The sequence below is a fragment of the Pseudophryne corroboree genome, chromosome 7 (genome assembly GCF_028390025.1).
Source record: "Pseudophryne corroboree isolate aPseCor3 chromosome 7, aPseCor3.hap2, whole genome shotgun sequence".
NCBI classification, from domain to species: Eukaryota; Metazoa; Chordata; class Amphibia; order Anura; family Myobatrachidae; genus Pseudophryne; species Pseudophryne corroboree.
In genome coordinates this window covers 197,226,483-197,251,068 of record NC_086450.1, presented here as the reverse complement: position 1 = coordinate 197,251,068, position 24,586 = coordinate 197,226,483, and the positions used below count along the sequence as shown (strand labels likewise).

Sequence of the window (24,586 nt, the reverse complement as noted above, 5' to 3'; positions counted from 1 at the left end):
CAGTGCTGCACTGGAAACGTTGCTAAATGCTGTAGATTGTGGGAATGACGCATATTATCAAGGTGAAATCCCCATTTGTCTGTAGAGGTATATTGACAGCTTAATGAGTTACATCAGGTTTTGCAAGCAAAAAATAGTCTGCAGAAAACTGATAATACTAGTTTTTATTTCTACATCTGGTATACAGAAGTGCTACAATCTCCCACCATCCTAATCTATTTAATGGTTTCTGTGGATGAAGCAGATACAACTTTTCCATCGACAATTTCATGCTGGGTCACAGACACTTTCTGAATCGTCTTCTGTGCTGTAGGACAGAGAATAAAATATTTTCATGACTCATTTTTATTTTCCACATTTACATGTACTAAATAGATTTTTAATGCAGCTGTGACAGAAGAGTAATCTCCATCTGCAGATCTGCAAATTTATTTATTTTGTGAAGACTGAATAGATACATAGAGTATGGGATGTATTACTAGTAGGGCCCTGGAGAGTTGGGTCATCTACCCAGATGGACCCACTCCCCGGATATGGGTACAGTGGTACATGTAGCCCGCCACTCACTCTGCTTCATTTGGTGTAATTGCTTTATATCTGGTGACGTAGTAACTGGTTGTTGCTCAACCTTCCATATGTAATAATGTTGGCTAAATGTGCTTGGTCTGATATGCCTAGGTGCAGTGGTCACTGTCATACAGCAGAATGGGCTCCCTTATACCCCTTTCACAGCAGCCTATTTTCCCGGGTTGACCGAGGAAACAACCCGGGTGTAGCACTGGTTTGAAAGGGTCCCGGGACAAAATCCCAAGAACCATGCCCCGGCATTTCAACCCTGCTATGTACCAAGGTTGTTCCCGGGATCCTGGACCATATGAACGGTGCAGGGACATGTCCTGCCTTCCCGGGTTACCTCAGCTGCTGCTGATTGGCTATGCAGGGCAGCTTCCTGGTGTTGTGATTTTTCAGTAGGCACCAGCAGACATGTATATGTGCTGCGCTGTCTGTGTGTGGCTGTGGTTGGCTGGCAGGCTGGTGGTGGGTGTAGGTGGGATGGATCAGCAGGGGACGTAACAGAAATGCAATCTCCATCACAAATAGAGGGGTCAGTATTTTTGCGCTGCCAGACAGACACATGCTCCCGGCTGCATTCCTTTTGCCTTTGCAGGAGAAGTGTGATGTGACTGGGGTAACATTACTGATCGGTCAGAGAAGAGGAGGGGGCACAGTACATGCACAATTAACCTGCCCTCACTTCCTCTCTCCCTCTCTATCTAATGACCTCATCTTTGTGGGCCTAAAAAGGCCATTTCTAATGACATTCTCATAAAATGCAGGGCCATCCCGAGTTCAGTATGAAAGGTTCCGCCCCGGGACGTCCCGGCTCCAAATGCTGGTGTAAACGGGGCCCAACCCGGGAATGTCCCTGCATGATTCCGGGACCGTATTCCCGGGGAAGTCCCTGCATTTTTGGTATGAAAGTGGTATTATAGATGTACTTTGGAGCAGACATGGCCTTTAACTTGCAAAACTCTGATAAGTGTCTTTATCAGTATCTCAGAGGGAAGATGTGTTGGCATATCCCTGTACTACACAGGCAGATAATTCTAGATTTCCAATGACCAAAGGGGGAGATGTAACAAGTCATTGTGGGATAAAGTGGAGAACTACTATCTTTTATCTAGCACAGTCTATAAAATGCCAAAAGATGATTGGTTGGTACCTGATCTCTTTCTCTCCATGTTACCTCTCTCCAAGATTTGATAAATCTGCCCCAAAGTTCCAAAACAGCTGGAATTCCCTTTTTTTGCACCAAAACATATGTTACTAGCTTACCTGGGGAACTTGTATGGCAGCTTTCACTAAGAAAATGGAAATACAGATGAATACCTGCTCATGTTTGCGGGTCAATTGCCACAATTGTGCACTGTGTATGTACCCACGATCCATAGGATCGCATGGTGAGCACGCTCCTGCGATGTGTACGCAGGCGGCGGGCGGGATGAAGACGAACACGTGTATAATTGAATGGGTGTATAGTTTTGTATTGAAGCTTTATTCAGTTTATACAGATCATATTGGTTCTAAATGAAGACAGTGGGCCGGATGTAATGACGCACAAGTTTGGCGGCTGCGCGGGATGCCGCCCAAACTCAGACTTTTTTTTTGTAAAGGGGCAATCACTTACAAGGCAAAAACCATGCCATGTAAGTGATTGGCCCTTTAAAAAAAAGTACGGGTTCGGCCGGCATCCCACATGGCCGCCGAACTCTGATGTCACTACATCCGGACCCATATGTACAGCTGTAGAAATGTTTCAATTCAGTTCTTTAATACTGTGTTTAACCCTGAACGCAATGCACAGACTAGTAAAGAAGTCATCAATTATTTTGCTTACCTAAGGTTCACTTACCCCCTTGTGCTGTGGACTCAGGATCGTCTCTGAAACACACAATGTCAAAATCTTACATTTGAGCTGAAGAATGGTAAGGTTTCATGTATGAATGTTTTCATTTAACCAATTCCAATAAACCAATCATACAATGAATATGTCTAGTTGTGGTAGGTGGAACGTTTGGTTCAGTTAAAATGATTCAGATGATAATAAACTTGTAGCTGCAGTAAAATGCTGTATATCTGTAGTCACTAGACCTCCTGCTGATTTGTAATACTCTTGGCAGATAACGGTCCTATAATGCTAGAGAGTGCCCCATACTACTACAAAATCTGTCTAGTTCTTTTATAGTACAATTATTATCGATGAACGTGTTTTCACAACTCCCTATCCTAGACTGAAAGGAACCTCAGGATTCCTATGAGGGACAGTGAATTTTGACTTGGAACAATTCCAGATAAGTTGCTCTTAATGGTATGTTTTATGTCTTTATGGTTGCCCATTTATAATACTATATACTATTTTGTTTTCGGTCTATTCTCTCCTGTTACTGAAAGTAAAAAAAGTGGCCACTAACTGCCAAGAGGTTTACAGTTGCGGCATTCAGATGCTAAAGAGGTCCATTGACTATTGGATCACAACCTATAAACTACTTTTCTTATTCAGGGTCCATAGGTATTCACAGGCATAATCTTGAGGTTGATGGTGGAGACCAGGATCAGGCACTGAAACGTTAAGCTTTTCAAGCTCCAAAGATGCACTGGTCCTCCTGCCTCATACACCACCCACAGCCCCGGCTCTTCAGTTTTTGGAGTAGGAACAAAGTCTTGAAGTTAATGGTTCTCTATCTCCGCTGACAGGACACTGAGCTCCTTAGGGTGCTGATCGCAAGCCCACGAGGCAAAAGCTTACTCCCGCAGCACGGCCGCCACCCTCTAACAGAGCCAGAAGAAAGAAAAGTGGTGAGTACAGCGTCTGGGGCCCGGTTAGCGGGTCACCGGCGGGAATGACGGCACAAGGGTGGAAGCGCAGCTCTGACAGGCTGTGCTCCGGCAGGCTCAGTAACATACTGGGTTGGCACTTGAAGGGCGTCCTGGGCCAGCGCAATTCACCCTAAACAGGTCACTTGGCTAACAGGGGCTAATCCCTGCTGTTAGCAACAAACACCTCAGGCCAGTATAAACAACTTAGGGGTATATTCAATAACTGTCGGAAGCTGCCGTCTTGTCGGGAAGACGGCAGCTTCCGACAGTTTTAGGTTGGAAGGGGTTCTGACCTATTCATTACGGCCCCATTTATTCCGACAAGTCGGGAAACCCGACTTGTCGGAATGCACGCTGATCGGTGGCTTCACCCGACAGGTTTTAGCCCCGTTTCCGACAATCTCAATCCGACTTTAAAAAAAAGTCGGATTGAGATAAGTGAGCTGAGAGCAGGAGACGAGGGAGCAGCGGGGAGAGCAGGGACCCAGAGGCAGCGTCCACCCGGCTCCAGCAAAGCGACGTCCCGCTTTGTTGGAGCCGGGTGGATGCTGCCGTGAGCCTCCGCTGCTGCAGCTGCTGCTCCCCCGTCTCCTCTCCTCCCCAGTCCGCTCTGTCTCCTCCGCTGCTCCCCTCACCCTCGGCGCCATAGACCTCTCCTCACTTCCGGGACCGCTCTCCCCCGGTGTCGCTGACCGCTCCCCTCTTACCCCCGGCGCTGCTGACAGCTCCCTCTGCTGCTGCTGTCCGCGCACCCGCAGTGCTGACAGCAGCAGCAGGTCAGGAAACGGCCAAATCCGACAGTCGGATTTGGCTGCTCTTTTGAATAGGGGTTGTCGGGTCCATTCCGACAACTGCATGTCGGAATGGACCTGACTCTTATTGAATATACCGCTTAGTGCGGGAAGCCGCACGCCATTGCAAGGGGCGGGGCTTCCTCTCAGAGCGGAACCAGCACTCACCAGCGCCATTTTCTCCCTGCAGATCACAGTAAACAGATGCTGACAGGGAGCGCTGCCCTCCAGATAACTCCAGCTATACCTCTGCGGTACCAGGGTGTTATAGACAGGGGGGGGAGTGTGGTAACAGTACTAACTACCCTATTAAGGTTAGTTGGTCAGCGCCGGGCTTTTATAATAACTGCCTACTGGGGCGCTGTGTGGCTGGCTCCTTATACTCTGTGACTCTCTGAAGGTACTCTGGGGAAAACTGTCTGACATTTTCCTGTGTGTTTCACAGGTATAACATCGGGGTGTAGAGTTGGATCTTGATCCGAGGCACCAACAGGCTAAAAGCTTTGACTGTTCCCAAGATGCACAGGCATCTAACAGGGAGGGCTGCGCTGAGCAGCCCTGGAAAGAGCTTTTTATGAAGAGAGAAGACTTCAAGGGCCGCAGCATAGGCACTTGAGAGTGCTATATGTCATATCTGACGCATCATGCTGCGGTTCCCTCACCTCCCAGCAGCGCTGTATACTCCCGCACTCTGGTTGCCGGGTACTACTGCCGGGTACTTACAGCGGAGGGCTCCAGTGATTCATTAGGGCACACACACACACATTGACCGCTGCTCTCTGGGATCGTGTGGCCGCTTTCAGGAGGAGGCAAGAGGGTCCCCCAGGCGGGACCCGCTGCTAATCGTGAATCGGCGCGTTCTCTAGGAGATGGACCGTGAGCGCTGTCATGTAAACTTTGGTTGTGCAGGGACCCACTAGACCACCAGGGCTTGGGCACAGGTCGGATTCTGTATATATTCCTTTTTTACAAGGCCCCCACAGTTCCCGGTAGTGAAGTCCAGCAAGGGGATAAGGCTCTGACCTGTAGCCCCTCCGCCAGCCCCAGGGCGCCATTTACTGCTAATGTTCCCGCCCTGGAGCTGCATCTGTCTCCCTCACTCCCTGTCAGCGTTTGGGCGCCATTACACACACAGCTGCGCTGATCTCAGACTGCTGGGCAAAGTCTCCTCTGTAAAGCCGCCTGCATCATCAGCGCTGTGCATTTACAGGACACTTAAGTATTCTACATGTCTTTAGACAGTGTTGGTTAAGAGAGTGCATTACTACAGGGATATTTAGTACAAGTACCCTGTGATATACATCCAGTCTTTACTGTGCATTTATATATCTATATATAGCTATAGCTTTACTTAGTGGTACAGTTTGTACTTAGTATTGCTAGTCCAATGCAGTCTTATTGTTTGTAATAATTTCTGCATTGTTTATGTGACTGAGTGTGTGCCAATAGCTGCTGGTTGGTCTCTATTTCTCTATTTCGTGTATCTCACACATATTGCTATCCCTATTTCTCTAACGTCCTAAGTGGATGCTGGGGACTCCGTAAGGACCATGGGGGGGGGGGGGGGGGATAGCGGCTCCGCAGGAGACTGGGCACAAAAGTAAAAGCTTTAGGACTACCTGGTGTGCACTGGCTCCTCCCCCTATGACCCTCCTCCAAGCCTCAGTTGGATTTTTGTGCCCGAACGAGAAGGGTGCACACTAGGTGGCTCTCCTGAGCTGCTTAGTGAAAAGTTTAGTTTTAGGTTTTTTATTTTCAGTGAGACCTGCTGGCAACAGGCTCACTGCATCGAGGGACTAAGGGGAGAAGAAGCGAACTCACCTGCGTGCAGAGTGGATTGGGCTTCTTAGGCTACTGGACATTAGCTCCAGAGGGACGATCACAGGCCCAGCCATGGATGGGTCCCAGAGCCGCGCCGCCGGCCCCCTTACAGAGCCAGAAGACAGAAGAGGTCCGGAAAATCGGCGGCAGAAGACGTCCTGTCTTCAACAAGGTAGCGCACAGCACTGCAGCTGTGCGCCATTGCTCTCAGCACACTTCACACTCCGGTCACTGAGGGTGCAGGGCGCTGGGGGGGGGGGGGCGCCCTGAGACGCAATAAAACACCTTGGATGGCAAAAAAAATGCATCACATATAGCTCCTGGGCTATATGGATGAATTTAACCCCTGCCAAAATACATAGAAAAACGGGAGATAGGCTCCGCCCCCTTATCGGCGGCCTTATCTCCTCAGCACACTGGCGCCATTTTCCCTCACAGCTCCGTTGGAGGGAAGCTCCCTGGCTCTCCCCTGCAGTCACTACACTACAGAAAGGGTTAAAAAAGAGAGGGGGGGCACTAATTACGCGCAGTATTAAAGATACAGCAGCTATAAGGGGAAAAACACTTATATAAGGTTATCCCTGTATATATATAGCGCTCTGGTGTGTGCTGGCAAACTCTCCCTCTGTCTCCCCAAAGGGCTAGTGGGGTCCTGTCCTCTATCAGAGCATTCCCTGTGTGTGTGCTGTATGTCGGTACGTTTGTGTCGACATGTATGAGGAGAAAAATGATGTGGAGACGGAGCAGATTGCCTGTAATAGTGATGTCACCCCCTAGAGGGGGTCGACACCTGAGTGGATGAACTGTTGGAAGGAATTACGTAACAGTGTCAGCTCTGTATAAAAGACAGTGGTTGACATGAGACAGCCGGCTACTCAGCTTGTGCCTGTCCAGACGTCTCATAGGCCGTCAGGGGCTCTAAAGCGCCCGTTACCTCAGATGGCAGATATAGACGCCGACACGGATACTGACTCCAGTGTCGACGGTGAAGAGACAAATGTGACTTCCAGTAGGGCCACACGTTACATGATTGAGGCAATGAAAAATGTTTTACACATTTCTGATAATACGAGTACCACCAAAAAGGGGTATTATGTTCGGTGAGGAAAAACTACCTGTAGTTTTCCTGAATCTGAGAAATTAAATGAGGTGTGTGATGATGCGTGGTTTTCCCCCGATAACAACTGATAATTTCTAAAATGTTATTGGCATTATATCCTTTCCCGCCAGAGGTTAGGGTGCGTTGGGAAACACCCCCTAGGGTGGATAAAGCGCTCACACGCTTGTAAGAACAAGGGCTCTACCCTCTCCTGAGATGGCCGCCCTTAAGGATCCTGCTGATAGAAAGCAGGAGGGCATCCTAAAAGGTATTTACACACATACTGGTGTTATACTGCGACCAGCAATCGCCTCAGCCTGGATGTGCAGTGCTGGGTTGGCGTGGTCGGATTCCCTGACTGAAAATATTGATACCCTAGATAGGGACAGTATATTATTGCCTGTAGAGCATTTAAAAGATGCATTTCTATATATGCGTGATGCACAGCGGAATATTTGCCGACTGGCATCAAGTCTAAGTGCGTTGTCCATTTCTACCAGTAGAGGGTTATGGACACGACAGTGGTCAGGTGATGCGGATTCCAAACGGCATTTGGAAGTATTGCCTTATTAAGGGGAGGAGTTATTTGGGGTCGGTCTTTCAGACCTGGTGGCCACGGCAACAGCTGGGAAATCCACGTTTGTACCCCAGGTCGCCTCTCAACATGAGAAGACGCCGTATTATCAGGCGCAGTCTTTTCGTGGGCAAGCGGGCAAAAGGTTCCTCATTTCTGCCCCGTGACAGAGGGAGAGGAAAAAGGCTGCAGAAATCAGCCAGTTCCCAGGAACAGAAACCCTCTCCCGCCTCTGCCAAGCCCTCAGTATGACGCTGGGGCTTTACAAGCAGAATCAGGCACGGTGGGGGCCCGTCTCAATGAATTTCAGCGCGCAGTGGGCTCACTCGCAAGTAGACCCCTGGATCCTTCAGGTGATATCTCAGGGGTACAAATTGGAATTCGAGACGTCTCCCCCTCGCTGTTTCCTAAAGTCGGCTTTACCGATGTCTCCTTCTGACAGGGAGACAGTTTTGGAAGCCATTCACAAGCTGTATTCCCAGCAGGTGATAATCAAGGTACCCCTCCTGCAACAGGGAACGGGGTATTATTCCACACTGTTGTGGTACCGAAGCCGGACGGCTCGGTGAGACCGATTCTAAATCTAAAATCTTTGAACACTTACATACAGAGGTTCAAATTCAAGATTGAGTCACTCAGAGCAGTGATTGCGAACCTGGAAGAAGAGGACTACATGATGTCTCGGGACATCAAGGATGCTTACCTTCATGTCCAAGTTTACCCTTCTCACCAAGGGTACCTCAGGTTTATGGTACAGAACTGTCACTATCAGTTTCAGACGCTGCCGTATGGATGGTCCACGGCACCCCGGGTCTTTACCAAGGTAATGGCCGAAATGATGATACTCCTTCGAAGGAAGGGGATTTTAGTTATCCCTTACTTGGACGATTCCCTGATAAGGGTAAGATCCAGGGAACAGTTGGAGGTCGGTGTAGCACTATCTCAGGTAGTGTTGCGGCAGCACGATTGAATTCTCAATATTCCAAAATCGCAGCTGATTCCGACGACTCGTCTTCTGTTCTTAGGGATGATCCTGGACACAGTTCAGAAAAAGGTGTTTCTCCCGGAGGAGAAAGTCAGGGAGTTATCCGAGCTAGTCTGGAACCTCCTATAACCGAGCCAAGTCTCAGTACATCAATGAGATGGTTCTGGGAAAAATGGTGGCTTCCTATGAAGCAATCCCATGCGGCAGATTCCACGCAAGAACTTTCCAGTGGGACCTGCTGGACAAATGGTCCGGGTCGCATCTTCAGATGCATCAGCGGATAACCCTGTCACCAAGCACAAGGGTGTCTCTCCTGTGGTGGTTGCAGAGTGCTCATCTTCTAGAGGGCCGCACATTCAGGACTGGGTCCTGGTGACCACGGATGCCAGCCTGCGAGGCTGGGGAGCTGTCACACAGGGAAGGAATTTCCAGAGCTTATGGTCAAGCCTGGAGACATCACTTCACATAAATATCCTGAAGCTAAGGGCCATTTACAATGCTCTAAGCTCAGCAAGACCTCTGCTTCAAGGTCACCCGGAGTTGATCCATTCGGACAACATCACGGCAGTCACCCACGTAAACAGACAGGGTGACACAAGAAGCAGAAGGGCAATGGCAGAAGCTGCAAGGATTCTTCGCTGGGCAGAAAATCATGTGATAGCACTGTCGGCAGTATTCATTCCGGGAGTGGACGACCTCCACCCGGGAGAGTGGGGACTTCACCCAGAAGTCTTCCACATGTTTATAAAACTCGACAAGTATTGCGCCAGGTCAAGGGACCCTCAGGCAATAGCTGTAGACGCTCTGGTAACACAGTGGGTGTACCAGTCAGTGTATGTGTTCCCTCCTCTGCCTCTCATAACCAAGGTACTGAGAATTATAAGATGGAGAGGAATAAGCACTATATTCGTGGCTCCGGATTGGCCAAGAAGGACTTGGTAACCGGAACTTCAAGAGATGCTCACGGAGGATCCGTGGCCTCTACCTCTAAGAAGGGACCTGCTCCAGCAAGGACCCTGTCTGTTCCAAGACTTACCGCTGCTGCGTTTAACGGCAGGGCGGTTGAACGCCGGATCCTGAAGGAAAAAGGCATTCCGGATGAAGTCATCCCTATCCTGATCAAAGCCAGGAAAGATATAACCGCAAAACATTATCACCGCATTTGGCGAAAATATGTTGCGTGGTGCGAGGCCAGTAAGGCCCGACGGAGGAATTTTCAACTAGGTCGATTCCTACATTTCCTGCAAACAGGAGTGTCTATGGGCCTGAAATGGAGGTCCATTAAGGTTCAAATTTCGGCCCTGTCAATTTTCTTCCAAAAAGAACTAGCTTCTGTCCCTGAAGTTCAGACGTTTGTGAAAGGGGTACTGTATATACAGCCTCCTTTTGTGCCTCCGGTGGCACCTTGGGATCTAAATGTAGTTTTTGGGTTCCAAAAGTCACATTGGTTTGAACCACTTAAATATGTGGAGTTAAAATATCTCACATGGAAAGTGGTCATGCTGTTGGCTCTGGCCTGGGCCAGGTGCGTGTCAGAATTGGCGGCTTTATCCTGTAAAAGCCCTCATCTGATTTTCCATTCGGACAGGGCGGAATTGAGGACTTGTCCTCAGTTTCTCCCTAAGGTGGTTTTCAGCGTTTCACCTGAATCAACCTATTGTGGTGCCTGCGGCTACTAGGGACTTGGAGGACTCCAAGTTGCTGGACGTTGTCAGAGCCCTGGAAATATAGGTTTCCAGGACGGCTGGAGTCAGAAAATCTGACTCGTTGTTTATTCTGTATGCACCCAACAAGCTGGGTGCTCCTGCTTCTAAGCAGACTATTGCTCGTTGGATTTGTAGTACAATTCAGCTTGCACATTCTGTGGCAGGCCTGCCACAGCCAAAATCTGTAAAAGCCCATTCCACAAGGAAGGTGGGCTCATCTTGGGCGGCTGCCCGAGGGGTCTCGGCTTTACAACTTTGCCGAGCAGCTACTTGGTCAGGAGCAAATACGTTTGTAAAATTCTACAAATTTGATACCCTGGCTGAGGAGGACCTGGAGTTCTCTCATTTGGTGCTGCAGAGTCATCCGCACTCTCCCGCCCGTTTGGGAGCTTTGGTATAATCCCCATAGTCCTTACGGAGTCCCCAGCATCCACTTAGGACGTTAGAGAAAATAAGAATTTACTTACTGATAATTCTATTTCTCGTAGTCCGTAGTGGATGCTGGGCGCCCATCCCAAGTGCGGATTGTCTGCAATACTGGTACATAGTTATTGTTACCAAAAAAATCGGGTTATTATTGTTGTGAGCCATCTTTTCAGAGGCTCCTCTGTTATCATGCTGTTAACTGAGTTCAGATCACAGGTTGTACGGTATGATTGGTGTGGCTGGTATGAGTCTTACCCGGGATTCAAAATCCTTCCTTATTGTGTACGCTCGTCCGGGCACAGTATCCTAACTGAGGCTTGGAGGAGGGTCATAGGGGGAGGAGCCAGTGCACACCAGGTAGTCCTAAAGCTTTTACTTTTGTGCCCAGTCTCCTGCGGAGCCGCTATCCCCCCCCCCCCCCATGGTCCTTACGGAGTCCCCAGCATCCACTACGGACTACGAGAAATAGAATTATCGGTAAGTAAATTCTTATTATTTTGTACCCTGACGGTGGCTAAGTGCATCAGGGTTCCCATATAATATAGTGTTTCACAGACTATACTACTTTGGTAATTTTCTCTTACGTCCTAGAGGATGCTGGGGACTCCATAAGGACCATGGGGTATAGACGGGCTCCGCAGGAGATAGGGCACCTAAAAAGAACTTTGACTATGGGTGTGCACTGGCTCCTCCCTCTATGCCCCTCCTCCAGACCTCAGTTGTGCCCAGAGGAGAATGGGTGCACTGCAGAGAGCGCTCCAGAGTTTTCTGTGGAAAAAGAATTTTGTTAGGTTTTTTTATTTTCAGGGAGTCCTGTTGGCAACAGGCTCCCTGCATCGTGGGACCGAGGAGAGAGAAGCCGAGCTGGCTTGTTAAGTTGGGCACTGATTCTAAGGCTACTGGACACCATTAGCTCCAGAGGGAGTCGGAACACAGGTCTCACCTGGGGTTCGTCCCGGAGCCGCGCCGCCGTCCTCCTCACAGATGCCGAAGATAGAAGCCGGGTGAGTATGAGAAGGCAAAGAAGACATCAGGCGGCAGAAGACATCAGATCTTCATGAGGTAAGCTGTGTGCCATTGCTCCCAGTCACACACACACACACACACAAGCAGGCACTGAAGGGTGCAGGGCGCAGGGGGGGGCGCCCTGGGCAGCAATATTCCTCATATTTGGCATTGATAAGCATGGATTAGGCTGTGGCACAGTAAATCCGGTAACCCCCGCCATTTTTCTATAGAAAGTTGATGGGACCGAAGCCCGCCGTCGGGTGGGCGGGGCTTGATCCTCAGCACTAACCAGCGTCATTTTCTCCAACAGAGACTGCATGAGAAACACTGGCTCCCTGTTCTCTCCCCTGCTGAGCTTCACAGGCTGGAAAAAAGAGGAGGGGAGCACTTTGGCGACGCAGTGAGTGGAGATTACAATTATATACATATAACAGCGCTATCTGGTCATATATTCCAGTGTTTTTAAGCGCTGGGTGTGTGCTGGCATACTCTCTCTCTCTCTCTCTCTTAAGGGCCTGGTTGGGGTTTTGTCCCCTTATAGGTAACTCCCTGTGTGTGTGGGGTGTCGGTACGTGTGTGTCGACATGTCTGAGCAAATGAGTGGTGTGTCCCCGTCGGTTGTGCCGACTCCAGATTGGATGGACATGTGGCATACGTTGCATGCAAGTGTGGCATCTTTACATAAAAGGCTTGATAAGGCTGGTTTAGGGGGGACATCAGGCGGTCAATCATCAGATTGGACCGACTCACAGGGCCCGTCGGGGTCTCAAAAGCGTCCCTTAACACAAGACACTACTACCGACACGGATTCTGATTCCAGTGTCGACTATGGCGAAGTAAAATTGCACCCTGGGGTGACTAAAACCATTCAGTGTATGATTGTGGCAATAAGGGATGTGTTGCATATTGTGGATGAACCCTCGGTCCCCGACACAAGGGTACACATGTTTAAGGAAAAGAAACAGATTATTAATTTTCCCACATCTCATGAATTAAATGAGTTCTTTGGAAAAGCTTGGGAGACTCCGGATAAGAGACCGCAGATCCCCAAAAGAATTTTTATGGCATAACCTTTCCCTAAGCAGGACAGGGAGATTTGGGAATCACCCCCCACTGTGGACAAGGCCCTGACGCGCTTGTCCAAGAAAGTGGCTCTACCGTCTCCTGGCACAGCGTCCCTAAAGGACCCTGCAGATCGCAGGCAAGAAACTACCTTAAAGGGTATTTATTCTCATACGGGTGCTGTGTTAAGACCGACGATTGCGTCGGCATGGGTGTGTAGCGCAATTGCAGCTTGGACAGATGAGCTGACAGATCAATTTGATACTATGGATAAGGATACTATATTCCTAACTCTAGCCCATATAAAAGACGCAGTCTTATTTATGAGGGATGCTCAAAGGGACATTGGATTGCTAGCTTCTAGGGCCAATGCCATGTCTATCTCAGCGAGAAGATCCTTATGGACTCGCCAATGGACGGGTGATGCGGATTCCAAAAAACGTATGGAAGTACTACCCTATAAGGGTGATGTATTGTTTGGGGATGGGCTGACGGACCTGGTTTCCACAGCTACAGCAGGTAAATCAAATTTTTTACCATATATTCCCCAACAGCAAAAGAAAGCAACACCCTATCAGATGTAGTCCTTTCGGTCGCACAAGTCCAAAAGAGGTCGGGGATCCTCTTTCCTCGCCAGAGGTAAGGGCAGAGGCAAGAGAGCACCTGCTTCGGCAGGTGCCCAGGAACAAAAGTCCTCCCCGGCTGCTCCAAAACCCACAGCATGACGCTGGGACTCCCCTGAGGGAGTCCGCACCGGTGGGGGCACGTCTTCGACTTTTCAGTCAGGCCTGGGTCAGTTCGGACCTGAATCCCTGGGTGTTGGAAATAGTTTCCCAGGGGTATAAACTGGAATTCGAGGCGGTGCCCCCGCGCCAATTTTTCAAAACTGCCCTACCAGCTTCCACATCGGAAAGGGATGTAGTGTTAGCTGCAATTCAAACGCTGTGTATACAGCAAGTGATAATCAAGGTTCCCCTGCACCAGCAGGGAAGAGGTTACTATTCAACCCTATTTGTGGTCCCGAAACCGGACGGTACGGTCAGACCGATTTTGAATCTGAAATCCCTAAACCTGTACATAAAAAGATTCAAATTCAAAATGGAATCTCTCAGAGCGATAATAGCCAACATGGAGGAGGGGGAGTTTATGGTGTCTCTGGACATAAAGGATGCGTACCTGCATGTCCCCATATATGCCCCCCATCAGGAATACCTGAGATTCGCTGTACAGGATTGTCATTACCAATTTCAGACGTTGCCGTTTGGACTTTCCACGGCCCCGAGGATTTTCACCAAGATAATGGCGGAAATGATGGTGGTCCTGCGCAAGCATGGAGTCACAATTATCCCATACTTGGACGATCTCCTGATAAAAGCGAGATCAAGAGAGAAATTGCTGAGCAGTGTGGCGCTCTCTCTGAGAGTGCTCCAGCAACACGGTTGGATTCTAAATCTACCGAAGTCACAGTTGATTCCGACAACTCGACTACCGTTCCTAGGTATGATACTGGATACGGAACAAATGAAGGTCTTCCTCCCAATAGAGAAAGCCCAAGACATCCAGAACATGGTCAGAGACCTGCTAAAACCGAAAAGGGTGTCCGTTCACCAATGCACTCGAGTTCTGGGGAAAATGGTGGCGGCCTACGAGGCTATTCCCTTCGGAATGTTCCATGCAAGGACTTTTCAATGGGACCTTCTGGACAAGTGGTCCGGGTCCCATCTGCATTTACATCGGAAAATAACTCTGTCCCCAGGAACCAGAGTGTCCCTCCTGTGGTGGTTGCAAAGTGCTCACCTGCTGGAGGGTCGCCGGTTTGGGATTCAGGACTGGATCCTGGTTACCACGGACGCGAGCCTCCGAGGATGGGGAGCGGTCACACAGGGAAAGACTTTTCAGGGTCTTTGGTCAGACCAGGAGTCCTGTCTACACATCAATGTGTTGGAACTCAGGGCCATTTACAACGGCCTTCGACAGGCGGAGAGTTTTCTTCGAAACCTTCCGGTTCTGATTCAATCAGACAATGTCACAGCAGTGGCTCATGTGAACCGCCAAGGCGGGACAAGAAGCAGAGTCGCGATGGCGGAAGCCACAAGGATCCTTCGCTGGGCGGAAAATCATGTAAGCGCTCTGTCGGCTGTCTTCATTCCGGGAGTGGACAACTGGGAAGCAGACTTCCTCAGCAGACACGATCTCCATCCAGGAGAGTGGGGACTTCATCAAGAAGTCTTTGCAGATGTAACACGTCCATGGGGAACTCCTCAAATAGACATGATGGCGTCGCGCCTCAACAAAAAACTTCGGAGGTATTGCACCAGGTCTCTGGACCCTCAGGCAGTAGCAGTAGATGCACTGGTAACACCGTGGGTGTTCGAACCGGTATACGTGTTTCCTCCTCTTCCTCTCATCACGAAAGTGTTGAGGATCATAAGACGAAGAAGAGTACAGACGATACTCGTTGTCCCAGACTGGCCTCGAAGGGCTTGGTACTCGGAACTACAAGAGATGCTCACAGGAGACCCCTGGCCTCTTCCTCTGAGAGAAGACCTGTTTCAGCAGGGGCCCTGTGTATTTCAAGACTTACTGCGGTTACGTTTGACGGCATGGCGGTTGAACGCCGAATCCTAGCAAAAAAAGGGATTCCGGAAGAGGTCATCTCTACTTTAATAAAGGCTAGGAAGGAGGTGACGATAAAACATTATCACCGTATCTGGCGAAAGTATGTGTCTTGGTGTGAGACCAAGAATGCACCTACGGAAGATTTTCATTTGGGTCGTCTTCTCCACTTCCTACAGACAGGAGTGGATATGGGCCTGAAATTAGGCTCGGTTAAGGTACAGATTTCGGCCCTCTCGATTTTCTTTCAGAAGGAATTGGCTTCTCTTCCAGAAGTCCAGACATTTGTAAAGGTAGTGCTGCACATCCAGCCCCCTTTTGTGCCTCCAGTGGCACCATGGGACCTGAACGTGGTGTTGCAGTTCCTAAAATCACACTGGTTTGAACCGCTTAACAAGGTTGAGTTGAAATTTATTACCTGGAAGGTGGTAATGTTGTTGGCCTTAGCATCAGCAAGGCGAGTGTCAGAATTCAAAAATATATACTTGGCGCCTGCTCCTTAGACCACTGGCAAAAAAAAATACTACAGAGGAAAAGGGGCCTTTAGAAGTGTGGCTCTCCACCAAACCACCTGGTTTCCATCGATGTGGAAAAACAGGTTGTTTTACATGTAATTGTACAGAAAGGAAGACTGTATCCTTCGTTTCAAATGTATCTGATGAAATATTTTCGATTAAGGATTTTATTAACTGTAGATCTGATTTTGTGATTTATTTATTGACATGCGGTTGTGGCCTTCAATATATAGGCCGTACGATTAGGCAACTGCATGTCAGATTTATGGAGCATAAGAGAAATATTTTAATGAACTCCAGAACCAACTCTCTATACAGACATTTCTCAGATTGTCAGAAGGGTTCTATTAAGAATATAAAGGTTATAGCTGTTGAACAAATTAAGACCACAGCAAGAGGGGGAGATAGGTATAACCGTCTGTGCAGACGGGAGGCATTTTGGATCTTCAGTATGCGGACCCTTACACCAGGAGGCCTGAATGATACAATTGAACTTAATAATGTCTAACCCTATTTTTCTGACAATATACTATAGGTTATTGTATTCATGAATATTTATGAATGGTGGGACTAACTGGCGGACATACATCTGATTTCTATTATTATTTTTTTATTATAGATTATATATTATATATTTTTAATGTTTTTTACTAATTACTGTATTATATTGTGTTTTTACTATAAAAAAAAAAAACTTTTTAAGAAAATTCTAAATACTATATTACCAATGTAAAACTTTTGGGCAATAATGGCATGTTGGAACGCAAATGTCCGCAGGTAGAACGCAAGTAACGGAAGCCGGAAGTGGGAATAAGGTGCCCTGATAATGGGTAATTAAATTAAATTAATTTATGCACCCAGGTGTGGTAAGACCGCCGGCAGAGAGATATAATGAGAGGAGGATAAATAGCACTTAGCAGGACACTCAATACACACGTCTGAGGAAGCCGCTGATTACCCGGAAACGGAGAGGCGGAGAAACGCGTCACGTGATCGGGCATAGCAGTCCGCGAGTACGAGTGCTCACACACGGCTGCGATAGATCTGAGACCATCTGATGCACAGACATCATAGAGGTAAAGGGAGTAAGCAGGTCGAGCGCTCCCTGGTGAAAAATCCCTTGGGTTTAATCTGTCCTAAAGATAAAAACAACAGTCTCCACTCTGCAAGAAACCCCCGGTAAGAGAGATACGGGAGGGAGGAGGACTTTTTATAATACTCGGCAAGGAGTGATCAGTCTTAGGACAAAGCAATAAGGAATGGTAGTCCCCGTTTTGAAAAGCCCCCGCTAACTGCTACTACGGGTGGTAGGAGGACATTTAATAGTGTTCTGCAAGGAACACCTGCATTCTCTGGACCCAGCAATTAAGGGACTGTTTTTTGGTTATTTGAATGTAACCCGAGTGGATGATTAACCACATAAGTGAGCAAGACTGCATGCCCTATTTCTTTGAGCAATACTAATCGACTAACAATTGATTTGTAAATCTAATGATCCATGTGTGATTATTGTATTAAAGTTTTATAAATTGATATTTTCTGTTTGTATATGGCCATATATGCTGTTTGTGAAATTAAAGTGATTTGAGTAACTGAATTGTGATTGGACAGCGCTTCCTATTAAAACTTTGGTTTTAATATTTTAGTTTGAGTGTCAGAATTGGCGGCTCTATCACACAAGAGCCCCTACTTGATTTTTCATGTGGATCGAGCTGAATTGAGGACACATCCGCAATTTTTGCCTAAAGTGGTTTCGTCGTTCCATATGAATCAACCTATAGTGGTGCCTGTGGCTACCGGTGACTTAGAGGATTCCAGATCCCTGGACGTAGTCAGGGCCTTAAAAATTTATGTAGCCAGAACGGCTAGAATTAGGAAAACAGAGGCTCTGTTTGTCCTGTATGCGGCCAATAAGATTGGCGCTCCTGCTTCAAAGCAGACTATTGCTCGCTGGATCTGTAATACGATTCAGCAGGATCACTCTACGGCTGGATTGCCGGTACCAAATTCGGTTAAGGCCCATTCCAATAGGAAGGTGGGCTCTTCTTGGGCGGCTGCCCGAGGCGTCTCGGCTTTACAACTTTGCCGAGCGACAACGTGGTCGGGGTCAAACACTTTTGGTAAATTCTACCAGTTTGATACCCTGGCTGATGAGGACCTAGCGTTTGCTCAGTCGGTGCTGCAGAGTCGTCCGCACTCTCCCGCCCGATTGGATGCTTTGGTATAAACCCCATGGTCCTTACGGAGTACCCAGCATCCTCTAGGACGTAAGAGAAAATAAGATTTTAAACCTACCGGTAAATCTATTTCTCCTAGTCCGTAGAGGATGCTGGGCGCCCGTCCCAGTGCTGAAACACTGCAAGACTTGTATATAGTTGTTGCTTACATAAGGGTTATGTTACAGTTGACATCGGTCTTGGACCGTTACTGTTGTTTTTGTTCATACTGTTAACTGGTTATGTATGTTCCAGGTTACATGGTATGAGTGGTGTGGGCTGGTATGAATCTTGCCCTTGGATTGCTAAATCCTGCCTTGTATTGTCCATCTCCTCTGGGCACAGTTCTCTAACTGAGGTCTGGAGGAGGGGCATAGAGGGAGGAGCCAGTGCACACCCATAGTCAAAGTTCTTTTTAGGTGCCCTATCTCCTGCGGAGCCCGTCTAAACCCCATGGTCCTTACGGAGTCCCCAGCATCCTCTACGGACTAGGAGAAATAGATTTACCGGTAGGTTTAAAATCTTATTTTTCTCTGTGTTTTTCAGTCACCACATACCTCTTAAATCCTCTGTTTGTGCTCTGCCTTGCAGTCACACTATACAGGGGATTTTTTTGTCAGGTAGTTTGTCTGCTTATATTGTACTATTGCATCCTACGGTTACGTTACATATAATGTCTGCTACACAGGGTGATAAATCTATGGCTGATCCTGCACCATCAGTGCTGAGGCCACAGATTACTTGGAGGAAAACGTAACAGCTGAGGGTTCAGGTACTGGGGGTCCTATACCCCATGGTCAGTCTGCAGCAACGGGGGCAAATAAAGACCCACTTTGGGCTGTTTTCTCTAATTTACTGACTAGGGTCAGGTGTACCCAAAACAGGCTCGCACTTCCAAATCCGGTAGGCCCAAACCTAAACGTGCCTGGGCTGCCCGTCAGCCTGCTTCCAAAACAAACAAGCCTGATGCATGTCGGGGCGGGCCTCCCTCTGGGGGATCCCAGGGTGGGAGGCCGTCTTCTACGGTTTGCTCAGGCATAGTTACAGACCACTTCGGGCTCCTGAGTAAGGGAAGTCGTCACTCACGGATACGCCATCTCATTCAAGAAACATCCCCCTCACCAGTTTTGCTCAACAAACATCCCTTCAGATCAGGTAAAAGCAAAAACTCTCCACTTGGTGGTGCAATCTATCCTGAATACAGGAGTGATAGTGCCGGTGCCTCTGAATGCTGTTCCTAGTATCGAAACCGAGTGGGTCCTCGTGGCCCATTCTCAACCTCAAGTCTTTGAGCAAGTTTGTGAAAGTTTCCAAATTCCGTATGGAAACACTTTGCACTATTGTTCTGGCTTTGGGCCAAAGGACAATATGGTTTCCCTGGACATACAGGATGCTTACCTGCATATACCTATTGCAGTGTCGCATCAACAATACCTGCGGTTTGCTATTGGCAACCTACATTTTCAATTCCAGGCCTTACCTTTCGGGCTGACCAAGGCTCCAAGAATTTTCACCAAGGTCATGACTGCTCTACTCCGCCGTCAGGGTATCCGGATCCTACCGTCTCTGGATGACTTGTTGACCCTGGCGAACTCTCCAGAGGATCTCCTCCGTCATCTGGAACTGGCGGTCGAATTCCTGCAAGCTGATGGGTAGCTCATCAACTGGAAGAAATCTTCCTTGGTTCTCAGAGCATGGTGCACCTGGGAGCACTATTGGACACCCACAACCAGCAGTTGTTTTGGTCTCCGGAGAAAGTCCTGAAACTTCATATATAAGATGCTTCCTCTCTCGCCCATTTGTGTTGATACTCGGCGATGCAAGTACTGGGCCTCATGGTGTCGGCTTTCGACATGGTGAAGTACACTCAATTTCATTCTCGCCCTCTGCAGAGGTTGGTACTATCCCAATGGGATGGCCTGCCTCACCGGATCAGGTCTCACATGATCTCCTTGACTCCGGAGGTCCCCTTGTCACTGAGCTGATTGCTACAGGACTAGCAACTGAGCAGTGGTCGTCCCTTCTGAATCTCCAACTGGGTCCTTCTGACGACGGATGCCAGTCTGCAGAGTTGGGGCGCGGTGTTGGAGCAACACTCTCTTCAGGGTCGATGGACCAGGGAGGAGTCTCTCCTCCCGATAAACATTCTGGAGTTGCGGGCAGTGTTCAATGCTCTGAAACTGGCCCTGCCTCTAGTACAGAACAGGCCTGTTCAAGTACAGTAGGACAACGCCACCATGGTGGCGTACATAAATCATCAAGGCGGCACTCAAAGCCGCATGGCAATGATGGAAGTATCAAAAATCCAAAGTTGGATGGAACGCTATCTACCAGCCATATCGGCAGTGTTCATTCCGGGAGTCCTCAACTGGGAAGCAGACTTCCTCAGTCGTCAGGACGTACATGCCGGAGAATGGAGCCTTCATCCAGAAATCATTCAACTTCTCGTGGACAAGTGGGGCCTACCAGATGTGGACCTGATGGCATCTCGACACAATCACAAGGTTACGGTCTTTGGAGCAAGGACAAGGGATCCTCAAGCAGCGTTTGTGGATGCGCTGGCAATTCCATGTAACTTTCGGCTGACGTACGTGTTCCCTCCGGTGTCCCTTCTGCCCAGGGTGATAAGGAAGTTCAAGCAAGAAGGAGGAATACTACTTCTCATCGCTCCAGCGTGGCCCAGACGGCATTAGTTCTCAAACCTGCAGGGTCTCTCGATAGAGTGTCCTCTTCTACTTTTGCAGCGACCAGATCTCCTCGTTCAGGGCCCTTGTGTTTACCAGGATCTGGCCTGGCGTGGTTCTTGAAGCTTCAGTACTGAGGGCCAAGGGTTTTTCTGAAGCGGTCATTCAAACTATGTCGAAGGCCCGTAAACCGGCTTCTGCTCGGATATATCATAATGTCTGGAATTCTTATTTTGCTTGGTGTGCAACTAACTACTATGATGCATACAAGTCCAGTACGGCCAAACTTTTGGCGTTCCTGCAACAGGTCCTAGACTTAGGCCTTCGTCTGGCCTCCCTTAAGGTTCATATTTCTGCCTTGTCTGTATGGTTTCAGAGAAAGATTGCGACCCTGCCTGATGATCATACATTCACTCAGGATGTTTTGCAGATTCAACCTCCCTATGTCCCTCCTGTGGCTCCTTGGGATTTGTCTGTTGTTCTGTATGCCTTACAAGAGTCTCCGTTTTTGAGTCTCGTTTCTGCTGGCTATTGCCTCTGCTAGACGGGTTTCAGACTTGGTTGCCTTGTCCTGTCTGTCACCCTTTCTGATTTTTCACCTTGACCAGGCAGTTCTCCGAAGTCGTCCTGGTTATTTGCCCAAGGTGGTGTCGGCTTTCCACCTTAACCAAGAGATTGTGGTTCCAGCCATTATCTCTCCAGGTTTATCCTCCAAAGAGCAGTCTTTGGATGTGGTACGGGCTCTTCGTATTTATGGGAAGAGAACGGCTTCTCTTAGGCGATCTGATTCTCTCTTTGGGGGTAATTCCAAGTTGATTACAGCAGGATTTTTGATAGCAATTGGGCAAAACCATGTGCACTGCAGGGGAGGCAGATATAACATGTGCAGAGAGAGTTAGATTTGGGTGTGGTGTGTTCAGTCTGCAATCTAATTTGCAGTGTAAAAATAAAGCAGCCAGTATTTACCCTGCACAGAAATAAAATAACCCACCCAAATCTAACTCTTTCTGCACATGTTATATCTGCCTCCCCTGCAGTGCACATGGTTTTGCCCAATTGCTATCAAAAATCCTGCTGCGATCAACTTGGAATTACCCCCTTTGTCCTTTTTGGTTTTCACAAACGTGGCTGGCCTGCTAACAAGCAGACCTTGGCCAGATGGATTAGAATGGTGATTGCACATGCTTATGTACAGGTTGGTCTTTCAGCTCCTGATATCATCAAAGCCCATTCTACTCGGTCTGTTGGACCTTCATGAGCAGCCCACCTTGGTGCGACCCTTGAACAATTATGCAAGGCGGCTACGTGGTCCTCGGTGAACACATTCATAAGGTTCTATGCCTTCGATACTTCCGCCTACCAGGCTGCCTCATTTGGACGCTGGGTTTTTGAGCCCGCTACAGTGCATCCACTCCCATGAGGAACTGCTTTAGGACATCCCCGATGTTATCCCTGTGGAACCTGTCAAAAATATTACATAAAGAAAACATACAAACTACACACATTTAAGTCGCTATACTTGCAAATACGCGCAGCGAGCACAGCAATATATGGTAACACACGCATTTACACGGACATGCCACAGAGATGGATTCGACACTTATTTCATACAGTACATAATTATAATAATATCAAGCGCCAGACATCATGGTGATTTAAAATCACCTAATGAATTAATGTCATGAATGTGTATTAATTGAACGGAACCAGATACACCTGTCATGTTTGTTTTTAAAACAAGCAGATTGGTGTGTAGATTAATTTGATACTTGTTATTAAGTTGTAGGACATTGCAGCGGATAGTTATGATTGAATGTATAAAAGCTAAAACCACTTTTAATTTGAACAATAGAAGTTCCAAACAGGAAACTCAGGCCAGCCCCTTTGGACGTCCCCCAGGGTTGAACCTGATCAGCATATACAAAGAGAATAGTGACTCAATCATGAATGAGAGAGACCCCTCCCCCAGGAACTAGTCACACAGGAAGGTAGTTCCTGTTTCTGGGGGTCTCAGAGTTAGTTGCTTTTGGTCTCAGAGGATGATGGAGGAGTTGCTGGCAGTTCGGTTCCTGTATTTATTTACAGAGAGAGGGAGACATAAGCTGTAATGGAGGGAATGGTAATTGTATCGCTGGCATGTAACTGTAACTGGATGTATGTAACTTTATGTATTAACTGCTTACTGTATGAGTTGTAACTATAGGTATACTGTACTTTGTAATATATATTGAATCCATATCCTTTTTAATAACAAATATATACATCAATGAGCTTTGGAACTCAGATAATGTGTGGGTGTATTGATTTCTCTTATGGGATACAGTGTTTTGCGATGCATACCGCACTTTTATCGTATATGGTAATAAGATGCGCCTGGCGTCTGCAATATATATTAGAGCGGGCATTTTAAATATTTGTGAGAAATCAATTTGGCATTCATAAACCCCAGTGTACTCCGCTGCAGAAAAGGAGATTTATAGTAAGAACTTTTTTTGTTAAATCTCTTTCTGCGAGGTACACTGGGTTCCACAGGGCGCCCACCCTGACGCACTTAACTTCTTTGGGTTTGTATGGCATTAGCCGCTGGTAACTTCTCCTGTTGTGAGAATGTGGTATATGTAGCTACTAACTACTGTCGTCTCTTTTACCTGCTACTGCATTGGACTGGTTAACGAAACTGAGCTCCTGTGGACGGAGGTGGGGTTATAGAGGAGGCGGCGCTGTGCATCTTGTGAACAGTCAAAGCTTTTAGCCTGTTGGTGCCTCAGATCAAGATCCAACTCTACACCCCGATGTTATCCCTGTGGAACCCAGTGTACCTCGCAGAAAGAGATTTACTGAAGGTAAGTTCTTACCATAAATCTCCTTATATCTCACATTACTATGTCTAAGGACTGTCCTGTGCTGCAGAGTGTTTATCTTCTGTAGAGTCTATTCCATGTACTCAGGACTGCAATGTTCTTTCCCAACCTTTTGAATCAGAACCCCCATGGGTGGATTCTTTAAGGGGAATGATATCCCAGATTTCAACAAGGATGTCACATAATGACAAAGAAACTCAGTTTTTGAGAAAATCTGTGGAGGTTTTGACATACTCAGCCCCCACTGCTTCGTCTAGGACCCCCCTACATACCCACAAAAACGTACACTTGCCCGGATAATGCAAGCTGACACCGACTCTGATGCAGGGAACGGTGATGGGGATATGCATGGGGGGTATGCATCACTTGCAAAGGGTGTGTAACTAATGATTGAAGCCATTAGGGACATTTTACATATTACTGAGAAGGTACCCGAGCAGGTAGAGGAATCTTATTTTACAGAAAGTAAGAAATCCTCACTTACCTTCCCGGCTTCTAAAGAGTTAAACTCTTTGTTTGAAAAATCCTGGGAAAACCCAGAGAGAAAATTCCAGATCCCAAAAAGGGTTCTCATTGCTTTGCCTTTCCCTGAAGAGGACAGGAAAAAGTGGGAAACCCCCCCCCCCCTATAGTAGATGCTTCTGTATCTAGATTGTCAAAGAAGGTGGTTTTACCTGTCCCTGGTTCAACCGCTTTAAAATGGACGGCTGACCGCAAGATTGAGACTACGCTCAAATCACTATACACAGCTACTGGCGTAGCTTTAAGACCCACTATTGCTTGTGCGTGGATTTCTAAAGCCATAGTAAAGTGGTCAGGCATGTTACTAGAAGACTTAGATACT

At 47.8% G+C, this 24,586-nt stretch overlaps 1 protein-coding gene across 2 annotated transcripts in view; it reads right to left on the bottom strand.

Annotated features, from left to right (window-relative positions):
* Nucleotides 1-146: 146 nt before the first annotated feature.
* Nucleotides 147-24,586, bottom strand: part of LOC134944972 (keratin, type I cytoskeletal 18-like) — a 76,289-nt gene continuing 51,849 nt past the window's right edge. The window contains exons 7-8 of one of the 2 annotated variants that reach the window (XM_063933934.1): nucleotides 2,399-2,442; nucleotides 147-307 (exon numbers count right to left, since the gene is read on the bottom strand). In XM_063933934.1, coding sequence (XP_063790004.1) covers nucleotides 2,406-2,442 — 37 coding nt within the window. In that variant the 3' untranslated portion in view covers nucleotides 147-307; nucleotides 2,399-2,405. The remainder of the gene's footprint in view (nucleotides 308-2,398; nucleotides 2,443-24,586) is intronic. The other variant, XM_063933933.1, reaches the window with a different exon arrangement.